General features: G+C 37.6%; 1 protein-coding gene across 1 annotated transcript in view; it reads left to right on the forward strand.

Annotated features, from left to right (window-relative positions):
• brinp1 (bone morphogenetic protein/retinoic acid inducible neural-specific 1) overlaps positions 1 to 21,515 on the forward strand; it is a 126,108-nt gene that overhangs the window by 48,480 nt on the left and 56,113 nt on the right. Inside the window, exons 3-4 of the mRNA XM_078272104.1 lie at positions 4,789 to 4,979; positions 16,829 to 16,998. Of these exons, the coding sequence (XP_078128230.1) occupies positions 4,789 to 4,979; positions 16,829 to 16,998 (361 nt within the window). The remainder of the gene's footprint in view (positions 1 to 4,788; positions 4,980 to 16,828; positions 16,999 to 21,515) is intronic.

The raw sequence follows: 21,515 nt of genomic DNA on the forward strand, positions 1-21,515 counted from the left end.
ACAAATAATCAAACAAGTTGCCGATTTATTTGTAGCTGCTGCTTGTAAAACATACAACAAAAGAACAACTGTGCCACCACAGTTATCTATATAGAGTACAGCCAAACATACTGACCACAATCTGATTTCCAACTGCACATAGAAGGAGTAATTTTCCACGCAGCAGCAGGGCACAGCAAAGGCGATGGCTACCTTGCTTTGAAGTTGGAGTTGTGCAGCCTTGTGCCTGCAACTCTTCATGTAACAGCTGACTGTGGCTGGATCCGTATTGTTCCATTACTCCCTGCAATATTTAAAACTGCATTGGAATTTCCTGTGATTGTTTCACAATAAAAGCCACCTTGTGTCTCCCGATTGAACCCTTTTAATGTGAAGCAGCGGGAGTAGGAAATGTTTGGTTTGCTTTAGCAGTAATGTGATACAGCTGTGATACAGCGTTTGGAGAACGAACATAATGCAACAGGCAATCTAAATCCAGTGCGGGAATGGCGAACCCTGCCTCTAACAATAAAAGCTACTATGAGGTTATAACTGAATTTAACTACACTGAATGGCTACTTCAGAAAAAAATAGGTTTGAGTTCATGAAAATCATATGGATTACAACTTTAATGTATAGCAGCACTATTTTAATATCCTGGTCAACAGCATCATCAGCTATTCAAAATGGCAAATAGTTTTGTTTAAAGAAATGTTTCTGTTAATTACTGAAGTCAGAATGTTTATTTCTTTTAGCAGAATGTTGCAGTTGAATTGGCATAATTTACAGTTGATGAATTGATGCAATACATGAATCGTTAAACCCCTTGAAAACATCAAATTAGTGCAAAATAATAAATCTAGCACACTGGCAGAAATGTGTTAATGGATTATTTTAATTTGTTTTCCTTCTGCCATCCCAGTTATACATATAAACATGACTTTTTAAGTATGTTTATGAGTATTCTCTCTAATCTGGCTCTAACAAGGACAGACAGTAATAGTCAGTAGTTCATTTCAATATTTCATGCAAGAAATCCAAAGCAAAACATAACTACTTTTACTGGCATTATTGCTCAGGTGTTCACTGTGAGAGACTTGCCTTGAGTTTTCTCTGCTTGCCTTGATATATTCTTGTTTTTTATTTATCTTGCATTTCTTTTGTAACTAGTGAGCCAGATGTAGATTGATAGCTTAATGTGAAAAACCAAAACAGTACATTTTCATTACAATCAGTGTGCTCCACACATTACTTTTCTTCAGGCTGTTTCTTGATTAGGGTCTAAAGTAGAAGCAGACATGTTAGAGCAACCAGTACATTCATTAGAGCAAATCATCTCTTTTGAAAAACATGCTCATTCGGATTCATTGTGATCAATTTGAGGTTGAGGAAGTTAATGTATTTCCTAGCAACCACTGTCCATGTATATTGGCCTAAACTGTACTAAGACAAACATTGGAAAGGAATCAGATAAAATGGTGGTCTCTATAAGGGCACTGGCGGGATTAACTAACTTTAGCTGATTCTTCAAAGAAGAAGAAAAACATACACCTCTATCATCAAGCTCAAACTCTTTTTTTTAAATGCCAAAATGTTGCTTATTAGAATACATGAATATACTGTATGTATGTTTGATCAATGCAGTGTATGCCTAATGGGACTCCTCCACCATTAAATTATTCATCTAAATACACTGTAAATTACAGTAAGTATTTTTAAATGAATTAAGTATTCATTCATGGCCGGCCACATCCGTATCATGTATTCTGTATTTTCTGAGGTCACAGACACTTCCACACAGGCAAATGTAATGTCCCCAAACTCCCACACGAGTTACTTGAATACCATAAAGCAATAATCACCTACGCTCCCATTTTCCTTCTTTGCAGCTGCAATGTCATATATCTCATCTTAACTTCCTTTGATAGGTCATTAAACCAGTCTTGGAGCTGTGAAGTAAAGCACTGAATCATGTCGCAGGTTCTATCTGCTGGCATGCCTAATCTGGGGCAGAAGGGCTCAAGTACATATGGCTGCCATATAAAGTTTTATATAATAATTGGCAGTGACGGAGCCATGAGGAGGATTCACTGAAAATAAAATGATATAGAGAGGGAGATGGCAGCAGAGAGGGATACAGTGAGAGAGCTGGGAAAATAATAAAAAGGGAGAAATGTTGGTACATCTGCTGCAAATCGGAAAGTCTTTTGCAGTTCCCTGACTTGAATGTTTGCTCGAGATTTCAGAAATAACATTCAACGTGCATCTTAAAGCTGAATTGTGGAACGGGAATGGAAGCTGAATCAGCATGTACTAGTATGAGTGGTGAGCCCTGTCCCGCCAGATGAGATCTGTTTTTGCGACGTTAAGGAATTGCAAAGTTCTAAAAAGGAAGACTTCTGAAAATCAGCCACAAAGCATTTATTGAATATCTGACTAGAAAACATGATGTGTGATCAGACAGAGTCATTCTCCTGTCAGTTTATTTAGCCTTTTATATAAGCATTTATTCATTAATCCATTCTGTCACTATATGTTCACCTCTTTGGTAGTACTAAATGTGTAAAGTTACATCTTCCTTGAGAGTTGTCAAGATATTATCTTTAAAATGTTGGCTGCATTATCAAGTTGTGTGATTAGGCAATAGCCGTCTGGCAGAAAGGAATCCAACTGTAAACGCTAATAAAGAGTGCTGAATAGAGCATTAAAAAGTGCTGCCGTCAAGCTGTGGTCAGGCAGACTGACACATCGCTGACTGCATGTCAGAGAATTCACATTACATTATCTGTAGGAGCTCCTGAGGGCTGCGAAGGAAAAGATTTGGAGGAAGAAGCTGATAGAAAGCTGTAGTTTTCTCCACATTGCTTACTTTTTGAATGAAAAAAGTAAGACGGTGTGCAGGAATTTATTTGCACCTTTCACCAGCAGTTATAAGGAAAGCAGAGAACACAGACATCAGACCCACTATTGCTCTCTACAGTGCGTAGAAATAGGATTACACAGATAAAATGTATAATTGTGTAAAATTACTTCAACTTAAACATCCACTAAAACTGTGTTGCAACATAAATTAATTGATTAAGCTAACTGATTCAAGGAGTTAATCTCATCAAACTTGAGGTTGTAGGATTGCTTTTAATATCCATATTTAATTGTTACCGATTAATACTAATGATGTCAGAACTTTGGATGGGGATGCAGGATTTCTTGTGGACAAAAACAACCTTGAGTCTATCTAAAAAAAACAACTATTGTCATAATAACAAGAACAGTAAAATCCCTTTTTTCAAATCTCCTTATTCTATTTTTTCAGTTCTATTTTTTCATGAAGTTCAGTGGACACCAAGCAAACTTCCATTTCATTTCTTCAAGATATAAATGCATATTACAATACGATTAAAATGCAATAAAAAAAAGCAGAAAGAATAGCTAAAATCTTCTGTGGTTTGTATTGTTTGTTTGTGTTGGTGTGTGTTTGTGTGTGTTTGTATCGTTTAGTGTATCTGCTTTGTTGGTTGATTTTTCCATAGACGTTATATGCATTAATTGAACAGAAGTCAGATTTCAATTAGAGCAGGCTTTTAGGGTGATCTTATTGAGACGATAAAGCTGTGTGTTTGTGCTTAATCAGATGGAGCTTTTGTTGCACTTTAAGTCACACACTTACCGTAATTGGGCTCATTGTTCATATACTGAAGTCTGCATCATTAAACATATCTAAATTCAATCCAAATCTAATTTTGAGGAAATGCTTTTAAAACTATCAGTCGGTAATCAGAAATTACATTCCTCCCCTGTCTATACACTAAAAATAATTAGTTTTGTGCTCATCTCAGCAGTGTGAAGAGTGTACACCTGTCTATACGATGCATCACACGTGTACATCATGCCTTTCAGGTAAAAGTGTGATCCCATGTATCACACATCTGATCCTAATGAAAGATCAGCATGCAAATACATGTGTGTTTGAGAGTGGTGTGTGAGAATGTGCACAATCCATATGGAAATTAAAACATTTCTGTGATTGACAGAAAGAACAGATGGTGATGAAAATCACAGTTTCCGATTCAATTTGCATTAAAATGATGATGCCTTTAGAGGGAACCAATACATCAAAAGTTTTCTTTTGCTTTGTCTTTCCCAGAAAAAAAACAAAATATGCTGAATTGCATGTATGAACAGCTTGTTTTATAACAGAAACACAATTTGTATGCAACTCTCACACAAAGAAATCTACTTATATGAATGTCTAATCACTGACTTTCAGTACCTGAATGTGCCAGGCATTAGCCACTGACTCAATACCAGATGGCCTTTTTTTGCGATACAGACAGCTGAAGAAAATCTGGTGTCTTATTCTTCAGGTCAGGGATATTTGGTTTTTCCATAACCCTCAGAGTAGTCTATATCCACGACGTTCCACTTCCGGGATTGCTCTCGTTCTGCTGGAAATTCCGCCGGATGTCACTCTTTTTGGATGTCCGTTTTTTTGGAACACAGCTGAAAAGAAGTTGCTTTACTGTCATACAACTAACTTTAATGTGACTATTTAGATCTGGGAGCTCAGAACTGCTTAATAAATTATTAAAATACTCCAGCCGTTTTTTATTATCTTAATTATATGACAGACTAGACCACAGCGTTCACTACCAAATGTGTTGTTTTCCCACAAATGCATTTGCTCAGATGGAGTCGGGCTAATTAATGTGCCACACTGTAATTAATGCGGTTTTACTGTTATTGTTCATAGTGTGGTTGTATATACTAAGTCATTTAGGTGTGAACAGTTGTTTGTCCTGTGATTGTCAGGGAATTTGCACGTTGGAAGGTGAGGAACACAGCGATTGAAAGAAGGGACCTGATCCGGAACCCCGTGCCACTCATGCCTGAGTTCCAGCGCAGCGTACGCTTGCTGGGCCGCAGACCTACTACTCAACAGTTCATCGACACCATCATTAAGAAATATGGAACCCACATTCTCATCTCAGCCACCCTTGGAGGTAAGAGAGGTTTCATTTGCCCACTTCCATGCTTGATTAACAGTTTTTACACACGGTTTTAAATGATTCTTACACATGGGTTGTGGTCAATGAAATTACTTTATTGGCAAGGTTGGGGAGGCTCCTTTTAGTGACAGAATTTCTTGGGCTACAAATAAGACTTGAGTCATTTAATGCCACCAGGTTTAAATATTACAATAGCTCTTTAAGGACCATTAGGGCTGCAACATATATAAGGTGTGTTTTTACCAAATATATAATATATGATATATATATATATATTAGGACTGTCAAAATAACGCGTTAATTTTGATTAATTAATACTAATTTTTAACTTAGTAGTTATGAAAAATATCGCAGATTAATCCATTCCATATTGACGTTTGACCCGGAGCCATTCTAGCCACCATTGGACTGTAAAATGAAGGAGGGAGACGAGAAAGTTCTGCCTGGATTATTAATTGGAACATTTACTTGTAAAAATCTTCTTCCTGCCAACCCTGGCTACTGAAATCTGGTGCCACTGATATGTCTGCACTTCTCTCTGATGCTCTGAAACACAAACACCGCTGCACATGACACTAGTTAACACTATACTCGACAGCAGCTAACGTTAGCCTACCGCTAGCAAGTAGCTGGATTAAACACGGTTAAAATGCTGACAACTAACGCTAAACGGTGTAAAGTTTCACTGTGTTTTACTGTAGAGGATTCAACACCGGTATGTAACAATCTATAGCTGCCGTAGGAGAACCAACACAGACGGTGCGTTCAATGAAACTGGTAAACTACAGTCTCGTGGTACATTTTAAGTTATTGTAAATGTCCTTTTCCCATCTGATGGTTCAACAGCAATTTACTACTGAAATTAGTTATTGTTATTGTTATACATTATTATTAAATCATTTCATTTTGACCATATGGCCTTAGCAATAAACAAGCCGTTCTTTAATGCCACCAACTGTTGTTTAGTACCCTTTTTTTTTCTTTTCTTTTTTTACTTTCTTAAAAAGTATCGGTTCAGGCACCGTTAATTATGTATGCGATTAATTTTGATTAATTAATCACAGAGTATGTAATTAATTAGATTACATTTTTTAATCGATTGACAGCCCTAATATATATATATATATATATATATATATATATATATATATGTATATATATATGTATATATATATGTATATATATATGTGTGATATATATATGTATATATATATGTATATATATGTGTGTGTGTATATATGTATATATGTGTGTATATATATATATATATGTGTGTGTGTATATATATGTATATATATATATATATACATATATATATATATATATGTGTGTGTATATATGTATATATATGTGTGTATATATATATATATATATGTGTATATATATATATATATATATATATATATATATATATATATATATATATATATACACATATATACACATGGTTCACAGACTTGTTCCCTTGATGTGTAAAATTAGGTGCCAGAAATGCATATGCAGAAAAGTCGTATTGGGTACTGAATTGGAACTGAAAATGTGAATTTTATTATTATATAATAATTATATATAATATTTAATATCTATTTAAAAATAGATAATTGTTTCCTGAAACTGATCGTAACTAATCTCAGGTAAAAACAAGACAGAGCCCTTTCAACAAGTTAATGGATACATATTTCTCTTTTCATTTGTACAAATGTAATGTAATGTAATGTAAATAGCACTATTCAATGAGCCCGTCTGATTATCTGTGGAACTGCAAAACCATGGTGTCCTGGATTATTAATCTGCCTGTTCACAACAATGTCAAAACAGCTCAGTGAAGCAGTTTGGGGCCAAGTTTTCTCCAGGGTGTTGGAAAAACTCTCCCACAGCAAAACTACAGCTACATCACAAGAGGGCAGGACAAAGCGGACTGGAAACATTTTCACAGAGCAAATAATGTTTTTTCCCAAAGCAAGATAAAGGCAACTTAAAGTGAAAGATCAAGATTCTTCCAATCCACAATTTGATTTTAAGGTCACGATTCGATTCAATTCTCGATTCAAACGGCAATGCCACAATAAGAGCCACTAGATAGCAGAAGGGTACTTTGCAACAACAGTTTAAGTTTCCTAAAAAATTGAATGCACCATTAGTTTAACAATATGTACCTAAATGAACCATGGAGTCCCGTCGGAGCACACATTCTTTACCTTCATTGTTTATTTACATAACTCCCTCACGTGGAAAGCCAAAATGTTGGTAAGCTACGCTGTGTCTGTTTGTTGTTTTTATCTCCGGATGTGCGCAAGTACGCAGGTGTGGAGATTGAAAATAATATTGTGCGAATCGCCAATCCCACTTCTGATTTGATAGTTGAAATCAAAAGCTCATTGCGATCAATTTTCAACTTGATAACTGAAATCATGCCACCCCAAGTATTTGTCAGTTGTTCACGGTCGGTGACTAGCACAGGATTGACTCCACACTGACCAAAGAGAAGCACAACTCTATTCTGAACAGGTATTCCATCTCGTCTGGTTTAAGTGGATTTTTCAGCAGGACAGTGACCCAAAACTAGGGTTAGGGTTATCAAAGCTATGACAGGATTATCTTATATCCACACCAAACTTCATCCCCACTGAACACATGTGGGAACATTTGATAAGTGAAAAGGCAAGACACACTGTAACATCCTTAAAATAATGTGAAGTCTCACATTCACATCTCACATCTTTAATATTGTGAAAGCACAGTGTGGCTGCCAAATGGAAGCACTAAACCTACTAAATATATATAACTTTTAATGAATAGTTTGCAACAATACATGCTCAATACCTTATGCACGTCTTATTTCCTGCCCAGAACAAGATTCCGTTCAAATAAGAACATAACGCAATTAGCAGTTTAACTTTTTACATCTATACAATGTTCTTTATACATAATGGATAGAAGGACCAAGTGATAAGAAGATGCATCTTCTGAATAAGTTGCCTGAATGCACAAATGTCTAACAACACAGCTTCAATTTAATTCGCAACGCCCCGAGACCATTATATTCATACATATGGTAATTGCATTAACCTGAAAATAATCTTCTTCATAAGCACTTGTACTTACAGACCTTTCAGGTAAATGGGACGAGGATGATTATCATATGTATTGTTCGGATGTATCTACAAGCACCAACTTCTTATTAAGGAACAACAGGTTTGCTTAGCACATTTCAGGTAGAAGCACTTGCAGAAACTAGCATGTACAGTTTTATTTTGTTTGGCAATGATAAACCACCACCACTAAAAATTCTGCAATTTTAGGTAAATATATTTTAAATACACATTAAATTCCCAATAACAAAACCTCACTGTGGAAATAGAAAAAAATGCCTCTAATGGATGAGTTCAGTATTTGGGATGCACTCCACAAAATAAAACGCAGCCCTGCTGTCGAAGTCTAAATATAAATGGCTTCTCCCTTGAAACTCTTATCTTATCTCAAGCTCTGAGGGACACATGAAGGCAGCTAACTGTGATTACTTTGCCAATTGCATCTCAAAGATATAATTAGTATGATAATTCGCTCTTTTACTCAAACCCCATATTATATAACTGTATGCATGAAACTTTACCAGCTAGTTGCTCCAGTTGTGCAAAATGCTGTTTGTCTCATTGTAATCTTACAATCCAATGCCGTTGGAAAAATATTCATAATACTTTTGTTCATATGTTTTCCATCTCTCTAGTACAACACTGTACAGTACATACATACTTGGAACTAGCTACACACATGCTAACCTGATTTAAATTGTGTGTATTTAGAAAAGAGTTAGACTTAGTCAAACATGTATTGTGTGTCAGCACTGATACATCAACTAGAACCATTGATGCTGAAACTGTTAGCAGAGTAAAGAAATCTGAGAAAAATCTTACTGTCCGCTTAATGTCAAACATTAGACTTTAATAATTAAGCTAAACTGTGCATATCAGGTGTGAAGGCTTAGAGTTGCAATATTGTATACTGCACTCTGCAAGGTAATTCATGCTGAAACACTCATTTTGGAAATTAGAAATACAATATTAGTCTGAAACATTATATGAAGGTAAAATGTGATTATGTTAAACTACGAAGAATGCCACTGCCACCGATGCACCAGCTGGCTAAAACTAGACAGATGAGCCACAGAAATAATCCCAGTATCATTTTCAGCCACAGCGTCCTTCCTAATCTTATTGTGTTGCATCGCCTTGTATTTGTCCTCTTTTTCTTTACATTTATTTCCTTCCAGTCATTTTAACCTCTACCTCCTCTTCTCTAACTCTGAGTTATCACCATATTATCTTTAACCTTGAGGCCATCTTGTTTCAAGTTATGGGTCAGTACACTCTTATCTCAATCTTGGGATTGCCCATTAAAGAACACAGTTATATGAAGCAATAAATGTGCACACCAGGCTAGTGATAAAGTAAGAAGAAGAAGCTAATTCTCTCTTTAGCCACCTACATTTGGTAGTCTCAAGAGTCATTATACACTTGAGAGGAAAGAAGAAAATTATTTTTCTCACAGGCAACTTAGAGTTGAGTGGTCAAGTGTGAAGAGCCCCATTAGAGGTGTCCTCCTCTGAACTGAATAGAAAGGGTTACCATGCATGGCCATTAAACCATTGCTATGTCACCTAGCTTTCATCTTCTTCTTGTTAGCCTAATGGTTGTGCAATGCAGTAAATGCACATCATTGTGGTGATCTTCTTCAAGTGCCACATCTCTACCTGACTGAGCTGATAATCTCTGAAAGATAATAACCTTTATGGACGTATTTGGGACGCATTGTATGATGATAAAACACACCGTTTTATCTTACTGTCTAGCTTGTTTTACTGTATTTCTTTTTTTTTTTTTTTTCTATTGCAATATCTCACTTGGATATTTTGGTGTTGATAACTGATTCATACTGAAGTGACAAATACACAGCATCACAAGCATATGTCATTCCAACAGGTCCTCCATAAATGGCAAGTCTTATACAATTTGTTTGATCTGACATCTGAACAGTTAAAGGTAGCGCTTTGAAACAATGTTTGCAAGTGGGTTCCTGATTTGTTTGTGTTGTGCACGTGTACAAGGACGCACATACACACCCAAGATCACACGTGTGACACGATACCTGGTGCCGGTTTCACATTTTTCTTTGACCGACATCTGCTGGTGGTAACACCCAATATTGATGCGCCTGCAATGGCAGTGGAGAAGAAGAAGATTGCAAGATAGCAAATATGTATGTAAACAATGCACAATTATAAAATATTAAGATAACAGCTTTGCAAATGTTTTATGAGGAAGGAAATACACATTAGTTATGCCTAATGCTTTGAGTAAACAAAACCGAGAAAACTCCACAGGGCATCTTTAAGGTGAAAGTGTAAAGTGTAAAGTGAAATTAAGGCAACTGAAACTACTTGGTTCTGGTTAGGTAAAGATTATGTCGTGGTTAAAGGTTGGGCAAAGATTGCCTTCAATAAGTAATAAACTGTTGGGGAAGGGACAGAGAACGAGTACTGCGGTCTCCATTGTGACACGCTTTTTATGCCACCATTTCCTTTTCAGTAAGACTGTGTGCGACAGTAAGACTTCCCACTTCCTCTGCCATTGACAGACACTGTTTGAACAGCTGACCAGTGCTGTTGTTTTTTGTTAAGGACACTCTCATTTAATCCGTTTAACTGATTATGTAACCCCGTCCCATATCCCATTTTTTAAACTAAAGCCCAAAGTTTAGTGGAGTATTACTTTTGGATTATACAAAAAAAAAATTCAATTCCAATGTATTTATCTTTTTGTTTGAATCTTATTGTCCCTTGGCTTCCTTTTATGTCAGAAACAATGCTGCCTGTGGTGCCTGGAAGCACTGGACACCCAGTGCTCAGAGAACAAAAAACTGTTTGTGACAATACCCTTTGTTTATGTCTCAATTCACAAAGACACTCTCAACTAAACATGAAGGTTTATATATTACATTTTTATTTGCCAGTTTTCTGATGCCTGTGGAGAAGTACTGGCCCAGGGTGCAGCAAGGCAATGACTCACTAATTGTGCTGTGGTTGTTACACTTTGAAAGATTAATGCTGAATATGATCATATCTGATTTAATTGAAAATAACAATAGACAATACTAGTAATAATAACTACAGTTTTAACTTGTCTTTGGATATTGGACCGTGTTAATTCAAAAGCTCTTGGAGTTAGTAAATGTGTGGAAATATAATGCTGTAGTAGCTCCATTCTAACAAGCTTTAAGAGAGGAAGATTTTCAGTTACTTTCTTTGAACGCTACTGACTGACAGCGTCTGCTGAAGATGTTTGAGGAAATTATCAATTACCTGCTGCCTTTCTGCTGTCTGAACATTTTAACTACCTCATACCACACGAAACCGAGTCTCTGGCATATGTGGAGGCTTTAAAGTAGGCATCAAGGGATGTGTATTTTGAAGTGCAACATATAACCCGACTGCATCCTGGGTGCACAGTGCACGTAGGAGACTCGAAGCTTAAACAAAGCGAATACATCTCAGATTTTCCAACAAAAGACACCACCACTGTGAGTTGATGCTCCAGAATGTAACTGAAGTTCTGAAGCCGAAACTAAAAAATACATCAAAACAGTTTGACATAGATGCTTGAGGTCTTTGGTTTGCCTTCAGCCACTGAGAACAAGACTGTAGGTGCAGTATGTTTATTGACAATAGAATTCAAACCTTTCTATGTGTCCAGGGCTTTAGAGTGGTAAAGGAGTTTTCTGCACAACGAAGGCTGTACTGTATATAAATGTTGAAAAAAGTGTTAAGGACAGATTTGCTTTTTGCTAAAGCTGCGGGGGACATATTTCACCACATCTGTCAGTCCCTCTCCCTAATATAAGTTTGAAATCAGTTTTACACTTTGAGTGAGGCTGCTGCTGTTTCACTGTCAATTCTGTTGGTATCCGTACAGAAGGGTTCACAGCACTTGAGTTGAGAGAGCGACGAGATGCAAATGTTCATGAAAGTGTAGGAAGATAAATGGGTAATTAAATCCAAACAGCTACATTTTTGATAAGGCCATTGGCCTGCATAATGGACTTAAGAGGGCAAAAATACACATCTCCAACTCTAAGAGCGAGACTCCGTAACTTTTCCAGAATAGCAACAACGAAGGCTACAAGTTAAAAATCCGAGACGTGTCAGTAACATTTCAGTCACACAGCAATATCAACATCAGTTTTCTTACAATTAGCTAACATTTAGCACCATGAGCTACTGGCAATACCAGTTTAAGAAAGGTGCATGCATAACCCCTAAGTGTATTGACCCCTAAGTAGAAATGATAAGAAATAATAGGAAGGGTGCATTTTATTGCTTATCATTTCTACTTTTCATTTTAAAGAGAAATAATGTGATATTTTTTCTCTCAATAGTTACATAGTGTCACTTTAGGGTCAGTCGGACCTGTTGAAAAGAACCAAGACTTCACACATACGCCCTTTACACATTTGCTCTCATACTCTCTAGTGAATACACAACCTATATGACTGGATTGGAGACCTTTTCAGTGCAATGGTCTCATGTGTTTAACACTGAAGAGAAGGACATAGTTTATTCAAATGACTTGTGTTCACTGAAGCCTGAGGCTAGAGTTCAAATGCAGAACTCTGGTTGTGCTCTGGGTTGTAGTGAAAAAGTGTCCTGCGAAAGCTGTCGGTGGTACCTTTTTGCCACGTCACACTTAAAACTTGTTGTAGTTGCTGTTGTTCTGCTGCCAACATGAAAAGCACAGGGCATAATTGGGCATTGAAAGCGTGGCTATCTCAAAGCAACAGCCCCACTTTTAGAATATCTCTTGCAAAAGCAGGGACAATCTATTTATGGTTGAGTAGAAAATTGGTTAAATTAATTCGTCGACTTATTTGAATGAATTGTGCGGTTATTTTGTTTATTTTAGAAAGTCTATGCACCTGTTTTCAAGGGTAAAATATGACAGGAAAAATACTGTATAGGTATTCTGTGAATACCTACTGTGAAATATGATTTATGAATTTTTTGAAAAAAACAACAACAATAATATTCATTAGCATCTTTCCTCTGCATGGTATAAAGCAGTATAGTTTAATGCTCTCCATAAAGTGACCCACACATATACCATTAACTCCAAATTGAGCACTCCCAGCCATTCCATTACTTTAAAACCCTACTTGCACTCTTAACCCTCATCGACAACCCGTGTGCACACACAGAAAAGTACGATATGTAGGAGATGCCTTCACACACACACACTCTTTTGAGGTGAAACAGTACATTGTTTTTAAATACCTCTCAGCTGTAAACACATAAGCTCTGCATGAGCTGATTAATTCTGGCAGCGTGCCAGCAAGGCGCCCCGTAATAATAAATAAAACACAATGTATTACTTACAGAAAGGTGCACACGGATGAATTTTTTGCCTGACCAGCAGAGTATTTATGTACAGAGGGCCTACTTTATGCCACACTAAGTTGCAATGGAGATAAAAAGGGCAGATCAAGGGCTTAATGTGGGACCGTTATTCTTGCACAGCAGTGTAAGTCAAGTGTGTGTAAGTAACTTTGCTAATCCCCAGAGGGAGAGAGAGCATGGTAGTGTCAGAGAATGGGGCCTAGTCCCCTCAGTGCTTGTACTCTAACCAGGCATGAGACATTGGCCCTGACTGCTACCCACCCTATAGTCACGGTCACCACAAGTTAAGTGACCAATTCCAATGCATCGCTGGGGGCCAAATAACCATTCACATCACTGGAAACTTGAACATATGTGACATGCTCTTGAGCGAGTTCCAGGCATATGGTTTGCCATTTGAACAGTAACCTTCGAAGGCAAGTTTGTGTGAGCTGGCAAAAGTGAATTGGTATTTGCTTGTTTGCTTTTTGTTGGTCTGTTTCTGCTTTTAGGAATGTGAGATGGAAAAAATATGATGTGTAAAGAATGAGCAGCTCAGCCCCTTAACACATGTCATGCAAATCAGAGAGATTCTCTGGTGCTCTGTAAATATTTGGCCCTGTTACTGCTTCGAGTGTTCACATTCTTCACCTTTTGCGGTATAAAGACCCTTACTGAAAGGTCATTGGTTCTGTTTACATACAGTACTGTGCAAAAGTCTTAGGCAGGTGTGAAAAAATTCTGTAAACTAAGAATGCTTTCAAAAATATAAATAATGATTGTTTATTTTTATCAATTTACAAAATGCAAAGTGAGCGAACAAAATAAAAATCTAAATCACATCAATATTTGGTGTTACTACCCTTTGCCTTCAAACCAGCATCAATTCTTATAGGTACTTGCAAAAAGTCAGGGATTTTGTAGGATTGTAGTCAGGTGTATGATCAACCAATTATAGTATATAGGTAGTTATACTGCATCAAGCAGTTCAAGGCAGACTGGTGTTTCAAGATGTGCTGTTCAAGCTCTTTTGAAAAAGCACAAAGAAACGGTCAACGTTGAGGATTGTATACGCAGTGGTCGGCCAACGAAACTTAGTGCAGCAGATGAAAAACACATCAAGCTTATTTCCCTTCGAAATCAGAAGATCTCCAACAGTGACATCAGCTCAGAACTGGCAGAAACCAGTAGGACCCAGGTACACCCATCTACTGTCCGGAGAAGTCTGGCCAGAAGTGGTCTTCCTGGAAGAGTAGCAGCCAAAAAGCCATACCTCCGACACAGAAACAAGGCCAAGCGACTCAACTATGCACAAAAACATAGGAACTGGGGTGCAGAAAAATAGCAGCAGGTGCTCTGGACTGATGAGTCAAAATTTGAAATATTTGGCTGTACAGAAGGCAGGTTGTTCGCCGAAGGGCTGTAGAGCGGTACAATAAGGAGTGTCTGCAGGCAACAGTGAAGCATGGTGGAGGTTCCTTGCAAGTTTGGGGCTGCATTTCTGCAAATGGAATTGGAGATTTGGTCAGGATTAATGGTGTACTCAATGCTGAGAAATACAGGCAGTTACTTATCCATCATGCAATACCATCAGGGAGGCGTATGATTGGCCCCAAATTTATTCTGCAGCAGGACGACTCCAAACATACAGCCAAGATCATTAAGAACTATCTTCAGTGTAAAGAAGAAGAAGACGTCCTGGGAAGTGATGGCATGGCCCCCACAGATCCCTGATCTCAGCATCATCGAGTCTGTCTGGGATAACATGAAGAGACAGAAGGATTTGAGGAAGCCTACATCCATAGAAGATCTGTGGTTAGTTCTCCAAGATGTTTGGAATAATCTATCTGCCAAGTTCCTTCAACAACTTTGTGCAAGTGTACCTAAAAGAATTGATGCTGTCTTGAAGGCAAAGGGTGGTCACACCAAATATTGATTTGATTTAGATTTCTCTTCTGTTCATTCACTGCATTTTGTTAATTGATGGAAATAAACTATTAACACTTCCATTTTTGAAAGCATTCTTAGTTTACAGCATTTTTTCATACCTGCCTAAAACTTTTGCACAGTACTGTACATTCCCTGACCGTTTTCCTGTGGACAGTCAAACTTGACATACAGTACATACTGGGCACACGTACAGGGTGCTTTGGGTTTTTATTTCTCACATCTCAAATTTGAATTCTGGGCATAGTACTGCATTTATGGTAGGAGATTAGAGGCATGCTGATTATTGTGTGTACACAATCAGTTTTATATTCACAGTAGTTGTGACCTTATCATAGAGGAGATGGGAACTCTGCCACTTTACCTCGGCAAATGAGTAAGAATGTCAGGTCCACCCAAGTCTACATTTGAACTATCTCAGATAGGACACCACAACAACAACAACACCAACAACAACGGCTCATTAGGACTGTTTGGCTTAATTATGGTGGATATTTATGCCAGCAAGACACTAAACATATTGTTGTTGATTTAAGAGACAACAACTTGGCTATATAAAGTATTCTTCTCTGGTTTAAAACCAGTGTTGGTAGGAATAGAACTCGAAGTATACGAGAGAAGGAAATGGAAAAGAAATAAATGTTCTAACACCTTTCCAGGCAGTGTTAGTATCACCAGACAAGGTCTGTAATTTAACCATCCACAAATCATTTTAGTCACTTAGATAAAGTAAAAAAAAAAGTAAAAAAATCAGTGGCACTGTGGTTATTCTGGAACATGCCACACAATGTCACAGTACAGATAAACAGGTACAATCTTCCTCAAGTGACTCCACACCAGCCTCCTGTACTCATTTCATTTTTACTAATTTTCTCTGCACTAATTAAATCTCTGCAATAGGTAATGTTATTGTCTATTTGTGTATTTATATTGAATTTGTCTTTTCCCTGCCTGGGGTAGCTGGAGGAAAAAAAGATACCGGATGTGATATATTTGTTCTCCACGGGATAAAATTCCTGTGGTATTGAGGTAAGAATTCTATATCACTAGACCTCTCATGGAAATAATGCCATCCCAATAGGGGTAAATCCGGGGACATTTCTGGGGGTAGTGCCAGCTGGGGATGAAGCAGCAAATACAGAGACTGTTCCTGGAAAACTGGGGCATCTAGTTTCTTAAGCTAAAACTGCTTGCCTTGGTATTCAGATCTCTGACTTATCCCTCCCATTAAGAGCTCCATTGGCTGCTGAGATAAGTATGGATCGGACAATTCTCACAGATTAATACATCTACAGTACACTCACATTATTTATTCAGTGCACTTTAAATCAAGATAATTTCTTCAATTGAGACCCTAAATACTTTACTTGCTCTCACCACAGTACATCAAGTACTTTTTTTCTCCAAAACATCCAAAGCAGTAAGTGTGTATAATCTTCATCATATTTCCATTTCCTTGTCCTACCTATAGGAGAGGAGGCGCTGACTATGTTCCTGGCCAAAAACAAGCTGGACAGGAAGCTTGTCAACGCTACTCAGAACGTGGAAGCCCTTCATCAGCTGGCCTCATCCTACTTCATTGACCGTGATGGCACGATGAGGAAGCTGCATGAGATCCAGATTTCCACCAATGCCATCAAGGTCGGTGCCCATTGAACGTGTACATATAATCACAAATATCTTGAGTCATACTACTACTGTTGTGTGATGAAACACGGATGCACTACCTGATAAATTACATTTCTTGTCATAGGCAGTAGTTTATTCATTTATGTGTATACATGCACCTGACAAACGGATTACAGAATAAATAGAAACACATGATAGACCATTGATGGCTTTTTCATTAAAAACAAAAAAAACAGCACAAGCACTCTTTGTGAGTGCTGTCCAAAACAACCTTTATGATTAGTCCAAAAACCAGTGGGTAAGGTCAGTGAAAGATCAATTTGTCATTGCGTCTCGTAAACAACAGTGGTATCCCAGGTCAACATCACTCTCTTTGTAGAACAAACCTTCCTTCTTAGGACTTCTTCCTACAATACCGCGCTGCTTCCACTTTTGCTAATGAGAGAAAACAGTTATTAGAAAGAGGTTATCTGAAAGAAAAACGTAAACATAGTCTTCCATCCTCCACACAAACCATGTGATTTGACACCTACTACCACCTACTTTCACTTCCTCCAGAGACAGATGGTGGACTGTATAAAATGAAATTGCAAAGCAGAAATACATAGAAAGTGGATCCCAATGAATCTACATTAGCATAAGTTGTAAGGTAGCATCATATAGATGTGCTAGTTTCAATACACAAACTCATAAAATTAACATATTTCACAAAAGCACTCATATATAGGAGTAGGTATGATGAAAAGAAACGAATGCAGGTGATGTGAGCAGATGGATTGTAATACATTAATTTACATACATGTGACTGAATGACAGTCTCTGTGATTCAAATCACATACTTCCTGTATGCATATTTATCATGTAAGGGTCATATGAGCCCAGTTTTAAATAAAAAAACAAAAAATAGTAAATGTTACCACTAGGATGTGCCGAAGCTAACCATGAACATTAACAACCAGGGTCGGGACACATAGATTTAGGCATTTGAACAAATTACCTATCTGTTTTTTTTTCTGCTGAAGACTTTCCACTGAAAGTCTACTCTTTCTGTTCTGGCTGTCAGACAACTGGGGAAAAAAGATAAGCTATGTGAGTCTACTGCTTGCCAGTTGTGGTCATTCACATGTTCATTCACCCAGGGACACTGAGAATAGGGGGCTAGGAAAAGCAATTGTAAAGTATAAATAACATCAAGTAAAAACACACAGGTCAGAGTTTTGGAATACCCCTCTCGTGTGACCATGTTCCCGTAATTAGCCCAGATGTTGATTCTTGTCTCAGGTAAAGAGGGAGGTTGTATCAGCTTGGAATAAGGTTTCGCTTTAAAACTCATGCAAATACAGTAACTAGACACAAAATGACTCTCTCTCTATGCATTATTCATAATAATAATCATTATCATAATGATAATAATGCATCCAACAATGCTTAACGTTCTACTTCCTGCCAACTGGAGTTGCCCTTGTTGTCACATTACCAAATGGCATGTACAGACACAAATCAAAGTATTGTTGTCAGCTGATTATTACCCCTATTCTCATAATGTCAAAAATGTAATGACTTTTTAATTTTTTTTCTGTATCTCTACCATAAATTGTATCAAATGCTTGCAATAGTGGATGCACTTAAGACAGCTTTATTTCAAGAAAAACAACAGATTAAAAACAGGCATGGCCACAATAACTCCAGCCCAACATAGTTTGTAAGTCTAATAGTGAATCACTCCTGTACCAAATTGGCAGGAATAAGCATTACAATTCCATGTGTATACCTGTAAAACAAATAAATACTACTACCTATGATGACAACATCCTCTGTCTACTATGACCTTGCTCATATGCACCTAGCTTGCAAGGCAATACATATGCCGAAACTAAATAAATAATTAAAGTTAGAGTGAACCTGAATGTGCAGCATTGCTTCTGGGATGTTTTTTTGTGTGAAGATGTCAACTTGATTAACAAGTCAGCAGTTCAGCAACAGGGACTGTTTGCTTCTATTATGTTTCCAGTATAGCCGTAGGATCCGAGATAACCCAGAGGAACCAAGTGTTGATTACTGACTGTGAAATGCATTGGTGTATTCTAGTATTATTCCACCCATCTATGTTTACTCATAAGTAAATGTGCCAAATATATCAAAACACACAATATGTCTACAGCTGTATAGTGACAAAAAATGTCATTCGCTCCAATTTTTCTCTTTTAACATTTGCCATCCTGACTACAGTATGTTGGTGTGCATTTTTTCTACAATGAAACCACTACTGTGCTGTGGATGAAAGAATTGAAAACGTAACTTTATGAACTTACTTACTACTTACTTACTTACTTACTCACTATCTCACACTCAATAACACAATATTCAGGAATGGACAATAAGACAGTTGTGCAGTATAATTATTATTATTTTTTTTTGAAACGAGTAGGTAGGAAAGAATATATTAAAGCACACACAGTTGAAGCCTCAGTAGAGAAGTTTTGTGTTGATATGGAAACAGAATCAGAAAACAGCCAACAAAGCTGCAGGTGGAATTGTGTTACCTGCCACAGTCAAATGCCACAGTCAAATTTTACCTAGACTAGCTGGTGTTAATTTCAAGCCCTAGTGAGCGTAATCATTTTGACTTCTCTGGTTTTCTCTTTTCTGGGTCTGTAATCACACAATTCTTAGCAGAAAGCAGATTCCAGATGTGAAAATTGGCTGCACCACAGAATATTGGAATGCCACGTGACTAGACTTTTATACTGCAACAGTGCATCACTTCCTGTAACTATGAAGACCATCTAAACTTTAAAACACAAGTCTGACTTTGGACTGAGAGATTTGGCATTCTGCACCCTCATTTGATATGTGCTGTTAATTATGATATGGGACAACGTCTCAATTTATCTATGGACCTCCTGAGGTACCCCTTGTGGGTGCCTATAGACCACGATGTGTGGGCCACTGTCTTACTAAATGAATCCCACACTTAGAGCGACACAATTGCAATTGAGATTTGTACATCAACAAGGGTGTAGATGCAATTAATCAATTGATTTCCAGTTTTCTTAACATTGACGAAAAAGTTTTTACATTTGGTCAATATGAGCTGGATGACATTTTGTATCATGTTGTGTGTGTTGTAAACATCTGATGTAATTTGACATATCTGATCTGGTGACTGCGACTTTTATATAGTTGAGATGGTGCAGGACAAGAATGTTGATATTTTCACACTTATTATCAGCATAAGAAAATAACATTTCAGTGTGAATATGGCAATAATGCTAGTGAAGTATCATCCATAACTGCATGTTGACTGCTTGAAGTTGTTATTTTTCATTTGATTAAATTCAGCTGTCTGGGAGCAACAGTTTTACTAATTTAAAAAAAAAAACACACTATGAAAGCAAACTGCAGTTATAGAACTCTAATCCCTTATGGCTAGCTTATTTAAATCATGCACAATCAGCACCAGGTTTTTGCAAAATAACAAGCCAAACTGCCTGGTTATTTTATGGTATTCTACCCAAACTGCTAGTTTTTCTCTGTGCAGATCAGCAGGAGTATAGGCATCCTGGAGGCATATTGGACACACACGGACTACAGAGATCCATAAAAACTAATTTAAACTTATCGCTCCTCTCTACATCACCAAACATCCTCAGGACTGCCCATTCTGCCAATCCTCTTTCCTCTTTCCATCACGGGCAACGGCTTCACGCTCAATGCCCTTCTTGCCAGTGGGTCTGGCAAGAGTAGCATTAATAAAATGCACTTTTATTGCAATGACAGAACTACATTTGATAGTGATGAAAGAGGAAACAAGTTGCACAACTGTTAAAAGTATGAATTGAGCAAATGTTTGGGAATTGAGGCTTTTTTTTTTTTATAAAATTGAAGTAGTGAAAGAAAAAAAAATATAAAATGTACGGTACTGTAGGACGATGCATTTTATTTCTTCACAAGGATTTATGGGCTTCCTCTGTAGTTTTGGATTAGTGTTGAAATTTTCCATAAGTCCGAAACTCCCACAGCTGCTGCCATGCAAATGTGCCTCGCACCTGCACAAAAACCTCCAATCCAACTCTCCTGCGCTACACCCACCAATGCTCTACCTCCCTGTCGTCATTCAAGGAGCACCTTCCTAGCTTTTTGTTGTTGTGAGTGACAAGTGGATTAAGGGGCTCTGGCAGATGAGACTCCAGGTAGCAGGAAGTCAACCATGACAAAATTAAGCAGACCTGACAGTGGCTGCTGAGTCAGTTTCTGAGGAAAGGAAAGCAGGAGGTGTTGAGAGGAGAGAGTATCCATAGGCCTACAGCATGCACGCATGCACGCACGCACGCACGCACGCACGCACGCACACACGCACGCACGCACGCACACACACACACACACACACACACACACAAAGTTACTGCAAAGCTGAGTGGACTGCATGTCTGCTGATCAAGACCGATAGACCTGAAGCATATGTCAAGAGGTGAGGCATTGTCTGATTTTGGAAAGGGCTAGGGATAGATTGGTGATTGAGTGAATTA

The sequence above is a fragment of the Sander vitreus genome, chromosome 16 (assembly GCF_031162955.1).
Source record: "Sander vitreus isolate 19-12246 chromosome 16, sanVit1, whole genome shotgun sequence".
Lineage (NCBI taxonomy): Eukaryota > Metazoa > Chordata > Actinopteri > Perciformes > Percidae > Sander > Sander vitreus.